Source organism: Megalobrama amblycephala, linkage group LG4 (assembly GCF_018812025.1).
Source record: "Megalobrama amblycephala isolate DHTTF-2021 linkage group LG4, ASM1881202v1, whole genome shotgun sequence".
In the NCBI taxonomy this organism is placed as follows: Eukaryota; Metazoa; Chordata; class Actinopteri; order Cypriniformes; family Xenocyprididae; genus Megalobrama; species Megalobrama amblycephala.
The window spans coordinates 48,667,793-48,683,303 of NC_063047.1; the positions used below are offsets into that span (position 1 = coordinate 48,667,793).

Consider the following 15,511-nt stretch of genomic DNA (forward strand, 5'->3'; position numbering starts at 1 on the left):
TTCAGTAGAAAAATAGTTTATTGTGTTAACAAACATAAACACGAAAACATTCACTGTTGTTAGTGTTGTACATTTGACTACATCAAAGGGATAAATGCAGAAAAGTAGATGGAAATGAACAGCAATAAAGTAAAAGTAATTAAAATAAACTATTTACCTACTCTTCGGGTATGGAAAACATTTATTGGAATAGGAAAATATATATATGTATTCAGAACCAACACACTGATCACTTTTTGCAGGAAATGAAATAAAAACAAACAGGTTACTTTTGAAACAGGACAAACAGCATTCCATCTACAAGAGAGGGAAACCATCACAAAGCGCTCCAGTCTATGGGCTTCTTTCCTGACTTCTTTAGCAGTTCATTGGTCTTTGAGAAATGTTTACATCCGAAGAAGCCACGGTGAGCAGATAGTGGCGAGGGATGGACAGCTTGCAGAACATGGTGTCGTTTCTACCAGTCAACAATCAGATAACAATGTTTAACTGTTTTGGAATATTTATCAGATCTACTGGCGTATATTTTCACATATTTAAGCTGGAAATTCTACAGGTGCTGGTCATATAATTAGAATATCGTGAAAAAGTTCTTTTTTTTTTTTATTGTAAATTATTTTTAAAAATGAAACTTTCATATATTCTAGATTCCCTACATGTAAAGTAAAACATTTCAAAAGTTTTTTTTTTTTTTTTTTTTTTTTTTAAATTTTGATGATTAGAGCGTACAGCTCATGAAAGTCCAAAATCCAGTATCTCAAAATATTAGAATATTTCCTAAGATCAATCAAAAAATGGATTTTCAAAACAGAAAAGTTCAAAGTTCTTTAAAGTACACTCAATACTTGGTTGGCAGCACATATGACAGCAAATGACTTGTTCCTAGCACAAATTACAGCATCAGTGAAGTGTGGCATGGAAGTGATCAGCCTGTGGCACTGCTGAGGCACTATTGAGCCTTCAGATCATCTGTATATTGTTGGATCGACTGTTTCTCATCTTTCTCTTGAAAATATCCCATAGATTCAGGGATCAGGCATGTTGGCTGGCCAATAAAGCACAGTAATATCATGGTCAGCAAACCACTTGGAAGTGGTTTTTGCACTGTGGGCAGGTGCTAAAGTCCTGCTGGAAAGGAAATCAGCATCTCCATAAAGCTTGTCAGCAGATGGAAGCATAAAGTGCTCCAAAATCTCCTGGAAGATGGCTGCATTGACTTTGCACTTGATAAAACACAATGGACCAACACCAGCAGACGTCACGGCCCCCCCAAATCATCAATCACACTAGACTTCAAGCAGCTTGGATTCTTTGCCTCTCCAGTCTTCCTTCAGACTCTGGGACCATGATTTCAACATGAAATGCAAAATTTACTTTTATCTGAAAGAGGACTTTCGACCACTGTTCACTGTCCAGTTCTTTTTCTCCTTAGCCCAGGTAAGATGCTTCTGACGTTGTTTTTGTTTCAGAGTGGCTTGGTAGTCCTTTTCCTGAAGATGTCCGAGTGTGGTGACTCTTGATGCACTGACTCCGGCTTCATTTGACTCATTGTGCAGCTCTCCCAAGTGTTTGAATCGGCTTTACTTGACAGTATTCTCAAGCTTGTGGTCATCCCTGTTGCTTGTGCACCTTTGCCTACCCAATTTCTTCCTTCTAGTCAACTTTGCATTTAATATGCTTTGATATTTCACTCTGTAAACAGCCACCCCATTCAGTAATGACCTTCTGTGACTTACTCTCTTTGGGTGTCAATGATTGTCTCCTGGACCATTGCCAAGTCAGCAGTCTTCCCCATTAATGTGGTTTCAAAGAACAAGAGATACCCGTAATTTATACTGTAGGGATGGTCATTTAATGAAACTCAAATGTAAATATTCTAATATTTTGAGATACTGGATTTTGGACTTTCATTAGCTGTACGCTCTAATCAACAAATTAAAAAAAAATAAATAAAAAAAAAAAACTTTTGAAATGTTTTATTTTACATGTAGGGAATCTAGTATAAATGAAAGTTTCATTTTTTAAAATAATTTACAATAAAAAAAAAAATTAAAAAAAAAAGAAGAACTTTTTCACGATATTCTAATTATATGACCAGCACCTGTAGATGTTCAGTTATGAACTGAAACAATCAGACACATCAAGTTCTAGGTTTCCAACATACCTTGTTAATTGCAGCCCCTTTCTTTTGAGCATAAGAGCCCCAGAGAAGAAAAACAAGACCCTCCATGTTAGTGCTGAGCCAGTGTACCACAGCATCTGTGAAAATCTCCCAGCCCTTGTCTTTGTGAGAGTTGGCCTGGTGTGCACGCACAGTCAGCACAGCATTCAGCAACAGAACTCCTACAACAGACATTTATTAAGGGGTTGTCATTAAACATTACATGCACGAGTTAGCTTGTATGGCTATGCAATATAACAACAGTAGACAACAGAATTAGCCTAAATTAGAGGGGTCCTATTATGCTTTTTTATTTTTCAAATTTCTTTTGTGTAAACTTGCTGTTTGAAGGGTTACTTCACCCCAAAATTTAAAATTATCCCATAATTTACTCACCCTCAAGCCATCCTAGGTGTATATGACAATCTTCTTTCAGATGAACACAATCAGAGTTATATTAAAAAATATTCTGGCTCTTCCAAGCTTTATAATGGTAGTGAATGGTGCCCTAGATTTTGATTACTTTTATGCATCCATTTTTATGCACTTTAGAAGGCCTTTATTAACCCCCTGAAGTCGATTATGGATTACTTTTATGGTGGATGGATGCACTTTTTTTGGGCTTCAAAATCTAGGGTACCATTTACTCCCATTATAAAGCTTGGAAGAGCCAGGATATTTTTTAATATAACTCAGATTGTGTTTGACTGAAAGAAGAAAGTCATATACACCCCAGTTGGGTTGAGAGTGAGTAAATCATGGGATAATTTTCATTTTTGAGTGAACTAACCCTTAAAAATAAAATAAAAATGCTCTACAAAGTTACAAAGCACAAAGTCCCTCCAGCGGGATTTCTTCTCTATATCAGTGTTATTGTTTCTGAACTCCCTGAAATGCCTCCATTGAAGTAGAGGCGGAAACGAACATGTCTCAATGATCCTCATTTAAATAATTCCTGCCCAAGGCATATGAAAATATAAAGGGGCGGGTCCTGGTTGAGTTGCTTTAGTAGCGTGTTGAAACTTGAGGTTATGGTAAGGAGCGTAACATTTCCCAAACATGCTTGAAGCAGATGACCAATCACAACACACTGGTCCAGCCGACCAATCAGAGCACACTGTGGTTTTCGGAAGGAGGGGCTTCATAGAGACAAGAACTAAACAGGGCAGCGTTTTGCAAAAGCATCATAAGGGATGTTGATCTTAGACACAATAGCCGCGTTTCCACTGCCGCGCCAAAGGCGGGCGTGCTAGTGCGTGCCAGGGCCGGTGTTATGAAATATTCGATCAAGCCCTGGAAGTGACAGTGGAAACGTGACCGGTGTTATGAAATATTCGGTGTCTGAGATTTTCGGTGACACTGGGCGGAGCTTACATGAATATTCAAGAGTTTCCTGTTTTGAGTTAAAGCGCCACTGAAAATGTTAGTGCACGCTCTTCGGCTTACATTAAAGGTAATTAGCATATGTTTCAGCGTTAAACGAAGTCAAGCTTATATTCTAACTGTTATTGATGCACACGGTTTTATATATAAGCTATATTGTGTTATATCGTGTCATGTGTTAGCTATGTTTGATACGAACACAGCCAAGGATTCGCCAGGGGTGTCATTAGGATTCGCTAAACGAGCCAATAGCGTTTTAAGTAGCCTATTTGTGTATTACCTTGAGTCTTTTAAACATATAGTTTTGAAAGTTTGCCAAAATGTATGGTAGCATAATAATATTAATTGTAAACTCCTGTGGTGAAGGCAGCAGTAAATTTTCCTAGTTTGCAGAAGCACTTCTAATCTGGGTAGACTTGAATTTCTATATGAAATGTGTTTCAAAAATTGCACACATGCTAGAAAACATGTTAATGTACTTTATATATAGTTTATTTATTATCCAAATAGGCCACAGTGAATTACGCATGTGATAACTAATATAATATCTATAGCCAATATTCTTTCATTCCCAAATAGGACTTTTGCCAATAAATATCCCTGTACACCAGATAAAGCAGACACTTTTATTTTTCACTTTGTTTTGAACATAACAGTGTATTAAAAATTTTAATAATACATGTTTGTTGTAATGTCATTTTATTATATATTTCAGATTGAATGTGTCAGTAGCAAAGGCTGGTATCACAAGAGCAGACCAAACTTTTATTTGTCTGGGATCCCAAGACCCTTTGTAAAGTGTGTTTAAATACAAGTGTTTTTGCTAATTAAATATGTCATATGTCGTGACTTCTTCTCATTTGTGAATAAAATACCAACACAGAATCAGTTGCTCTTTTTTTTATTCAAAGTGAAACTACTCTCATTATTTACTTTCATCTTTGATATTACAGATATGCAAATTACTACATGGTCTATTATTTTAGCAGCTAATTTAACATAAATAACATTTTAATTGTTATGGAAAGCTTGTAGAATAGAACTAATACATTTCATTGTGAATATACTGCAGGTTTGATCTTTTAGTTCCATATAGTTTCATATCAACACTGTGTTAAACTGAATCCTGATTCACAGTGCTTCATGTTTTTTCCACATTAAATTTTTTTTTGTCAATGAAATGCATCATTTTGTGGGAAAAAAGATTGAGAATGTTTCCTAATAATATGAAAAAAATAACACTTAACTTTAGGATTTAATAAAGTCTCTTTAAAAATATTTACCAACTGAGCAAGCAATTAAGAAATGACAGAACAATCACAATGGTATGTATATATGTCTGACTATCCACATAACAATAATATTCCTCATACTCCTCATACAATTGTCTTCTCCATATAGCCTAAATATTTTTAAATAAAACCTGCATTAGTAACTTTTGGTTTTGTAGCTGATCAATTTAACCACTTGTAATTCAATTTTAACATTTTAATTGTTGTGGAAAGCGCATTAAAATAAAACCTTGTGAAAGTGCTGCAGGGAAGCTAATATCACTGTCTCATGTTTCTATTCATAGAGAGCATTGTGTGTTTTGCAGAAAAAGGATAAAGAAGGTTTACATTAATTAATGCAAGTCAAAAACAAAACGGAACATATCTAACTCTCAATGTGTTTTAAAAATAATAATGTCTGGTTAAAGTTACGCAGGCTATCTGAGAAAGCAATAGGGAATGACACAATCACAACTGAAACTTTTATTATGCAACCACAGATAGCCTACATTTATACAAGTTATCTTCTCAAACGAACTAAAATCAAATCAAAACAGTTGTAGCCTACTAAAACAAACAAACTCGATGTTGGCTAATTCCCTAACGATAGACCACCAGTGGCCGTAATCACTACTAAAGTATATCTCACGACAAAATGTAACCTACAAACTATTGAGCATATACATAAACGTTATTAATAAAAAAAGAATCATAAATTCATTCGACGCGGAAACACAATCACGTTACAGAAAACAGTTCTGTGATCCAAGGACAGTCCACTAACATTTTCAGTGGCGCTTTAACTCAAAACAGGAAACTCGTAAATATTCATGTAAGCTCCGCCCAGTGTCACCGAAAATCTCAGACACCGAATATTTCATAACACCGGTCACGTTTCCACTGTCACTTCCAGGGCTTGATCGTGCCTCTTCGGGCCGAAAACCTTGGTCCAAAGCGGGCCAGCTGGGGCTTGAGGCGCGGTCGAGGTGAAAGGCGGAGCTAATCGTAGTCAGGTGATGGTCTACACGCTGAAATGGGTTGGGTTGTGTGACGTTTGATCAAGGGAGGTGTGTTTAAGGGCAGTTTTTAGATCAGCGCTGCGGAGCTAGCGGACCGACAGTGGAAACGCAATTTGATTTTGGCCTCGGTGCCTAAGGTCTGCGGCCATAGGCCCAGCCCGGCACGCTGTTAGCCCTGGCTCGCACTGGCCCGACAGTGGAAAAGCGGCTACTGGGTGCCAATGGTTCTATGATCTACTTAAGCTTACGATGCTTTTGAGAAATGCAGCCCTGTTACAGACAGACTTGGAAGAGAGGTGCTGCAACAATGTAAAATGTGTAAAAAAGTTTTTTTTTTTTTTTTTTTTTATAACTTTCAAGCATGAAAACCTGTTCTAGTAGAGCCAAATCAAGACTTTGTAAAAGGGAACACTAGGTCAGATGGGAGGAAAGTATTTTTGAGGGACTGGCCAACATTTTCTTATGATTTGCGCCCAATAAATTGTAGCACCCAATAATAATTATAACAGGTAAAGGTGCCATTTTGCTTCCTCACTTTAAAATTTAAAATAATGGATAGATCAGACATTTGTCCTGACTTATAAAATGACCACATAGAGACTAACTGCTGGATAATAGATAAATTAATGTGAATTGCAAAACAACTGGTAACGTGAATTAACAATTATTTCTATCGCCAAAGGTGCTTACTCCTTGCTTATTTGAGGGAAACAGAGGAGGAAAACGGGTACATCGATCTAGTACGAGTTCACGGATGGGAAGTCATGGCTTGGACTGCTGTTCCAGTGCACTTTCACGGGTAGAAGGTTGGAAAAACACGGTTTACGGGTTGCCTGGAACGCGGCATTAGCTCCTGTCGTCTATTTCTTTTATATATTCTTTTGAATTTTTTAACTTATATTTTCAGAGTGAGAGAAGACAGGAAGGAAAGGGAGAAGAGGGAGGACAACGGGATCAGGAAAGGACCTTGAGCCAGTGGGGCCAGTTGCATGAACATAGCTTCTAGGTTAAGACGGTCTTAACTCATTCCCTGCCAGCGTTTGCTAAAAAAAAAAGTTGCCAGCCAGCACCAGCATCTTGATCACATTCACATAACTTTCATGGTCCCCAGAATATCTTGTTGTATGAATATGTAAATAGTATTATCAAAAGAGAGAACAGAGCAAAACATTTTATTCTAGCTTCACTCATTTATTTATTTAGAAAACAGCTGAGAAAATCGTGTTTTTGTCAAAGACTTTGTCAGAACTAATTCAGAATGAGTAGATCGAGTCCATTCATATGCCTCTTTGTGGTTTCGACAATTTTTCTCACAGTTTTGATTTATATGTTGTTGAATGTTTGATGATTACGTTAGCTTACTTGTGCGCAAGAATTTAGAAGCTTCTATCCACTCCTTTTGGTTTACCCATTCTTGTTTGCTTGTTTTTGGATCCGGAGATACTATACTATTTCAGAAGTTATAACAGCGAAAACACAGAAATAACTCATCAATGGCGGGGAATCTTAAAGAAAAAATGAATGACTAACTTGTAAGACAAGTCCAAGCAGTTTATGCAACCAGCCACAGAACTCGAACTGCGTCACCAGAAGCGCTAATGCATCATATTTTACAACATCACCTACAACAATATGGCTGACAGTCTGTTGGATTTTATGACTTTTCACAATTTGCCTTTCACCATGTAATGTTTTTCTTACTGATTATTGTGCAATGAAATGTGGTTATTGCAGACAAAAAGTGTAATTTCTAAACCAAAATCTGCACTGACAGCACTGGTCATAAGACTCTTTCTTGACATATTTTGCAGTGTCATCATTACAGTGTACGCCATAAAAAGGAGAAAGCAGGGGAAGCACACCTTGATTTGCCCATCCAGTAAGATCTCCATGACCGGGTTGCTCAAAGCCATCAATGTCTGAAGCCAGTTCTTTGAATATGTTCACCAAGCTGCGAACAGCAAAAGTGTCATAAAATCAATGCATCCAAAAACAAAGAATCATCTAGCTCTTATAATAATGTGCAACATTCTTGTGCTTATATGTTCAATGACATTCAAAATAACAGGTTTAAATTAAACATAAGCTGCCAGAATATAATTTGTCAAACAGTGTCTTGTTAAATTGCCTTCTACAGTTAAGAACCTGAGTGTTATGTCTGATAGGAATGTGTCTTTTGACTACCTTTCTTAGGGGATGTTTACACAACACCATTTTCAACTAAAAATGGAAAACAGCTTTTTGGGGGCCTGAAATTGCCATCTTTTGAAAACGGATTTCAAAGTGCATTTTTGAAAACGACACCGTAATCATCTCCATGTAAACTACCTAATCACAAATTTGTGAAAACGGTGACGTCACGCGCACGTATATTACGCGTTTAGTCTATAGGCACGTAGTGTTTCTTTACAAAGGGACAGCTTCTGGCCTGGTGGTATAGAAATAGAATACAGCATTTTTAGTCGTTTTCACTGATTCGTGTGAATGGGGATCATTTTGATAATGGTTAAAAGGTTAAACTTTTTCATTTTTAGTACATCATTGTCGTATAAACATAACTTTAAGGTTCTTATCGAGGGCACCAGGCCTGCCTTGATCCAGACGGATTTTCCAAACCTAAACCTGCATATACTCATCTGTAAATCCGGAACAAAATTCAGAAACGCTTACTTCTTAGAGGAAGAACAATACAGTAACATATCTTGCTCTGCTTCCAGAGGGCCACTGTCCTTCAGAGTTTAGCTCTAACCCTAATGAAACACACCTGAACCAGCTAATAAAGGTCTTCAGGATTACCAGAAACTTCCAGGCAAGTGTGTAGGAGCAGGATGGAGCAAAACAATTTAGGATATTGGACTTCCAGGTGCAGGAATGGACACCACTGACCAAAAGAGGACTGGTTGCCCAGTGTAGTTTCACCTAGTGATGGGAGCCTTTTGAAACTTTGAATCAATTGAACAAATTGCTTCAAAAAAATGAACAAAGTGCTTGAAATGCCACACGCTGGTGACATCAGCTGATCAGTACAGTGTAAATGCAATGAAAGCTCAGTATAAGCATATATAAAACACCATTTACAAATGTTCTATTGAAAGTGAAATCTATTAATTGCAATTAAAAAATTATCTAATACAGTGTTTCCCAACCCTGTTCCTGGAGGGACACCAACATGCACATTTTGGATGTCTCCCTAAGGCCTGGGACACACTAGAAGATTTTCAATCTTAACCAATTTTAAAACTGTGGGAGACTACAGACATAACGGCCCTATGTAAAGCGCACGGAGCAGGTGCACTCAGGGCGTGTCCAAATCCACTTTTGCTATTTTAACGACGGAAAAACGGTCCGTGCGCCGGGGCGCATTTTTGAAATGGGTTGTCCCTATTCTCTTAATGAGTAATGGGCGTAACATTCAATAAACCAATCAGAGAGTCATCTCCCATTCCCTTTAAGAGCAAGATGCGCTCGCGCCATGGCGGATTGCTATTTACATGGCGTACACGCGATGAGTCAGTTAATATATATATGTGTGTGTATTGGCACGATTGTTCAATTAATTAGCCAATCAATTTCGTTCATCATTATAAGTAGTAATAGGCTGAATTGAAAATAGGTAGCCTAATTCTAATACGCGCAATGACTATTCATCATTACATTTTTATATTTATGTAGCCTACACAATAATATTCTTTTACACTGTAATCCTTTTGTTTTTAATATTTGGCATGTTTGTGTGATGCGCATCCCTGTGTGTAATAAGCAAAGTCAACGCGCACTGTGGACGCGCCCAGAGGCGCAGTTTCTACCAACGCGCTCTAACAAAAAAATATTGCACCATTGACTTTAGACTTTAGACCAGGTTTGAGTTGGTCTATGGCGCAGTCTATTTTCAGCTCCTTAAAATAGCAATGCGCCGGCAATGCGCCTGAACACACCTCTTTTTTAGACCAGCACGCCCATGGGAGCACTAACTGGCGCAAATGCATTTACTAATTTAAGGACGTGGCGCTGAACGGGAAAACGCGAACGGCGCCGGACGCAAACTAGCAAACACACTTGCGCTGCGCCTTGCGTCGCATTGCGCCGGGTGTATTATAGGGCCCAATGACAGTTTCAGCTGATTTTAGCATTATAATCTTCTGAACGCACACACTAGATGATTCGACCGAACAGTTAAATCACACACCGGTCAATTGAATTGTAGTAATATTTTCACAGTGAGAGAGATCTCACAGAGACTCGTGAGATCAAACGTGACTTGAGAGAAAACAAAAAACAAATGGAGAACAATCAACGTTGTCAGCAGGCACTCCTGCCACACATTCTGCTTTACAGTTAAAAAAAAAAAAAAAAAAAAAAAAAAAAAAAAAAAAAGAATATGGGCGATCTTCTTTCTCAATACACCATTTTCGTGGAATGTTTGTGGCTGCCAAGTTTCAGCTAAAGAAGCACGCAACATCCAATAGGTGACGCTCGCTCACTCTCATTGGCTATCGTGGGTATCACATCAGAGGCAGCCCGATCAGGAGTCATAAATATTAAACGTTTGATATTTACGATTTGAGATCGGGGACGCTCTGTCTCAATTGGGAGCAATTAAATAATCGTACTGACACCACACAAGAGCATTTTTTGGACAAAAAAAATCTTTTGTGACAAGCCTTGAAACTGGCCACACTCCTCCAATCGTTCAGGGGTGCGAATCGGGCTTAAAATCTTCAAGTGTGCGGCCAGCCTTGACTCATCTCTTTCCGACCTTGGAGTCTCTACTGATGAGCTGATGAGTTGAATCAGGTGTATTTGATTAGGAAGAGTTTGAAAATATGTAGTGTTGGGAAAATCATAAAACATTTCTACAAATTTATAAAGTGATCAGGTAAAACCAATTAGACACTGATTCATGGTTCACAGGATCAAAATCAATGGTTTAAAACAAATGGTTCAAAACAAATCAATTACTAATTGATACACATCACAACATAGTAATCTGTAAAGCCGCTTTGAAATGATGTGAATTGTGAAAAGTGCAATAAAAAAAAAAAAAAAAAAAAAAAAAACCCTGACTTGACGACTGTAAGACAATACCTTGGTGGAGGTGGCACAGGTCTCTGAACGCTGAAGCAAAGCCCATGAGCCTGGTTTGGCCCATGATACGGGTCCTGGCCAAGTATCACAACCTTTACCTAGCATCAAAAAAAAAAAAAAAAAAAAAAAAAAAGATTTTATATATATATATATATATATATATATATATATATATATATATATATATATATATATATATATATATATATATATATATATATATATATATATATATATATATATATATACACACACACATATATATACACACACACACACATACATACACACACATACACACACACACATATACACACACAATCACAAACTGTTCTATTATTAGCACAGTTGGCTACGGTTGGTGTATGCATGAAGTGACGTCGTCACTCAGGATTGGTCACTTGTCTGCTGCCTGGCTACCAGTTTCTCAAGAGTGCCATTTGAATGACGTAAACACAAGTCCATAAAATTAAAAAGAAATATCTGATCATTCTCCATAACGCGGTTGCTATTTACATCTTATATCTTCTCTTCTCTGATGGCATGTTTACTGGTGGCGTGAGGGCGGGACAACCTGTCACTCACATGAGATCCACCAATAGCAAACCACCACCATCCAATCAATTCCCCACAGACAAAATCAAGTTCTTACTACTCGAGAAGCCGTTTCACTCATATATACGTCACAATAGGGAAGAAAAGACTATCACAACTTCCAATTCATACCGACTTTAAAGACGTTTTCCAAATGTCTATTTAACATCTGGCTGGAAACATTTTAGGAAAGCATTGCTGATGTGCAAATGCAAAAATACATGTTCCAGTTGAAAATGTGCATATCAAAACGAGATCTTTGCGAAGTATATGTGTCATCTCATATACACAGATCAGGCATAACATTATGAGCCCTGACAGGTGAAGTGAATAACACTGATTCTCTTCATCACGGCACCTGTTAGTGGGTGGATATATTAGGCAGCAAGTGAACATTTTGTCCTCAAAGTTGATGTGTTAGAAGCAGGAAAAATGGGCAAGCGTAAGGATTTGAGTGAGTTTGACAAGGACCAAACTGTGATGGTTAGAAAACTGGATCAGAGCATCTCCAAAACTGCAGCTCTTGTGGGGTGTTCCCGGTCTGCAGTGGTCAGTATCTATCAAAAGTGAACCTGCGACAGGGTCATGGGTGGCCGAGGCTCATTGATGCATGTGGGGAGCGAGGCTGACCCGTGTGGTCCGATCCAACAGACGAGCTACTGTAGCTCAAATTGCTCAAGAAGTTAATGCTGGTTCTGATAGAAAGGTGTCAGAATACACAGTGCATCAGTTTGTTGCGTATGGAGCTGCATAGCTGCAGACCAGTCAGGATGCCCATGCTGACCCCTGTCCACCACCGAAAGAGCCAACAGTGGACACGTGAGCATCAGAACTGGACCACGGAGCAATGGAAGAAGGTGGCCTGGTCTGATGAATCACGTTTTCTACTACATCACATGGATGGCCGGGTGCATGTGCGTCTCTTACCTGGGGAACACATGGCACCAGGATGCACTATGGGAAGAAGGCAAGCCGGCGGAGGCAGTGTGATGCTTTGGGAATGTTCTGCTGGGAAACCTTGGGTCCTGCCATCCATGTGGATGTTACTTTGACACGTACCACCTACCTAAGCATTGTCGCAGACCAAGTACACCCTTTCATGGAAACGGTATTCCCTGGTGGCTGTGGCCTCTTTCAGCAGGATAATGTCCTGACACAAAGCAAAAATGGTTTGAGGAGCACAACAACGAGTTTTAAGTGTTGACTTGGCCTCCAAATTCCCCAGATCTCAATCCAATCGAGCATCTGTGGGATGTGCTGAACAAACAAGTCTGATCCATGGAGGCTCCACCTCACAATTTACAGGACTTAAAGGATCTGGTGCTAACATCTTGGTGTCAGATACCACAGCACACCTTCAGGGGTCTAGTGGAGACGGGTCAGGGCTGTTTTGGCAGCAAAAGGGAGACCAACACAATATTAGGAAGGTGGTCATAATGTTATGCCTGATCGATGTATGTGTGCTATCAGGGGATAACTGTGAAGCTAATAGACACTGAAAAACAACAAACCATTAATTTGGACTTCATGGGGTCTTTAAAAGCAAAATAAAAAAAGTTAAGATCTCTTTACAAGCGATATGCTTTTAAACATGCTTTACGTATGAACATTCAACTCACATCTTTTATGTCACTTGTTCGAGTCCAGGTGAAAACTTCATGTGAAGGTGGATAGATGGTGTGTTTTTTCCTCTCCTCAGCAACAAAAGACATCAACTGCGAAAGAGAAACACTGCTGTATTACTCTCCTTTCATCAGGGGTTAAAATTAAAATAATTTTTCATGTGTTAGTCAGTCACTTACTGACTTAAAGTAGTTCTTTCCGAACTCAGCGTTGAGCGCTTTCTTCCAGCTCTCTCCGATCCCGTCCGGAGCAGGCTGGTGTGCAGCGAGCCGTTCCAGAGCCGCCTTTTTGTTTCTGGAGATCCGCTCAAGCTGCTCCGGACTCAGCGATGGAGAGAATGTATCGCTCTCCAACTTTTGCTTTTTCCCCTGAGGCGATATTTTAACGTATTTCGTTGAATTCCATGTTCGTTTGGCCAAAAGGGCCGGCATTTGTACATTTAAAAAACTAAGACAAGCTATATTTGAAAACATTGTCTATTTAGTATGTCATTGCATGTCTATTCCAGTTTTGATGCCAATAGAGAGCGTGAAATGGACTCAAATATATAGTAACCCATTAGCGCTGCACGATATGAGCTGCAGTCACGACCAGAATTCATGAGATTTTGATTTATAATCAACTAAAATATGCTAAACTGACATGTAAGTTACTTTGTTTACACTATCATTTTAGCTGTATGTTGTTTGAAGTGATCGGCGTTAGCTTTCGTTTATCCAAGTGACGTAAAACCACTTCCGGAATTGTGCAAACTATTTCGCGGGAAGGGGGAAAAAGTAAAACAATATGTCAGTTAGAGCTAAATCTTATTTGCTCGCGAATGACAATATGTTCAACATATAAATAAAACAACACCACTTTCATTCATATTTCAGGCGAAATGTGTCGATATTATGACTTACACCATAATAATAATAATAAAGTGTGTTTTACTCACATCATCTCCTGAAAGAATCTCGTCCAGATTTCTTTTTTTGGCCGCTGGCGAAAAGAACGACTTGATACTCTTCTGTCCGATCATTTTCACAAATAAAACGGGTATTAAAACGAAATAAACTTTAAAAGAGCAATCCTCGAGGTATGGGGCGCGTGAAGAGTTATAACTCCCGCCAGACGTCTGTGACGTATACGATGACGTGATGACGCAACATATTCCTCGTGTGTAGGGTGACAAAAAAGATTAAAAAAAAGTTGTTACATTTAAAACTTCACATTAATGTTAGCCTTGTAATAGCACACTTTCTAAGTATTCAAAACTATCGAGGGAAAAAAAGCTCTTTCTGTTATTCACATCTTTTTTTTTTTTTGTGAATGTGTTTGTCAAAACATTTTGTAAACAACAAATGTATAAACTTTTTTTTTTAATTACAACACAAACGCTTGGATTCAGCGTTGGATAATTCTTATGTCTATTTGAATGTAATTTTTTTGTGGTAATTTTTTTTTTACATACAGGGGATACATGAAATGAGATGACATGAGATTTTGAAACAAAATACAAAAAAGGATGTATAAACAAGCAAGCAAAAAATTATCTAAGACAATAAATAATTATATCTGCCCTCCAAAAGTTTGGAAACACCCCTGGCAAAGTGTGGTTTTGGACGATATCAGCATAAATCCTTATCATTTTTTGGTTTAAATACGCTACAGTAACTTGACATTATCATTGAAGACCAGCAATAATAGTTATCATTTTGATTACATAATAATGGCAATATATACATGTCAAAGTCAGACACGCCCCTTTGCCAGCTGTGATGCTGGTTACTGGTTTAAACTTGCCCCAGGTTTGTAAAAGATTTTTGGGTCAGCACAGCTTAATAGCCTCAACAATTGATTGCCAATTAAGTTTAGAAGACAATGAACCAATTAGAACCCAGTTTAGGTCAGATAGCTGCTAATGGTGGATATTTTGAGGAATCGAAAATTTTTGTTTTTTCTATGTATAAACTGTTTATATAATAAAATATGTTTGTGTTGTCCCTTATCAGTGCAAAATGATCACAAATGAAAAAGGATTCATGCCAATATTGTCCCAAACCCCACTTTTCTAGAGCGTTTCCAAACTTTTGGAGGGCAGTGTATATATATATATATATATATATATATATATATAATAAAAAAATGTAAAAAAAAAAAAAAAAAAAAACTTTCACTTTCATGAAATACACAGGAGGTATTATAAATGAAATCATAATTTTTTTTAGCAGTGCAGTTTTAGCAGCTTTCTTGTTGAGCGATGAACAAAGAGAGTCATAAAATAGTTTTAGATCAGTACAGAAAAGTGTAATGTTGGACTTACAGTCAGTAACTTTACATTTATGCAGATGAAATAGGCCACAGATAGCAATTTTAACACATTGTCCATCTCC

The 15,511-nt window shown here is 37.9% G+C and overlaps 1 protein-coding gene across 2 annotated transcripts; it reads right to left on the reverse strand.

The window, feature by feature from the left end:
* unga (uracil DNA glycosylase a) lies at nucleotides 1–14,285 on the reverse strand. 2 transcript variants are annotated; one of them, XM_048189709.1, is made up of 7 exons: nucleotides 14,074–14,285; nucleotides 13,316–13,504; nucleotides 13,133–13,228; nucleotides 10,920–11,017; nucleotides 7,697–7,785; nucleotides 2,165–2,343; nucleotides 1–457 (listed from the first exon to the last, which is right to left on the reverse strand). In XM_048189709.1, exons 1-7 carry the CDS (start codon nucleotides 14,155–14,157, stop codon nucleotides 317–319), a joined length of 876 nt encoding a protein of 291 aa, XP_048045666.1. In that variant the 5' UTR covers nucleotides 14,158–14,285; the 3' UTR covers nucleotides 1–316. The 2 variants fall into 2 exon arrangements, with proteins under 2 accessions (XP_048045666.1, XP_048045664.1); XM_048189707.1 differs by lacking the exon at nucleotides 14,074–14,285 and having other exon boundaries at nucleotides 13,316–13,868.
* Between the last annotated feature and the right edge of the window lie 1,226 nt (nucleotides 14,286–15,511).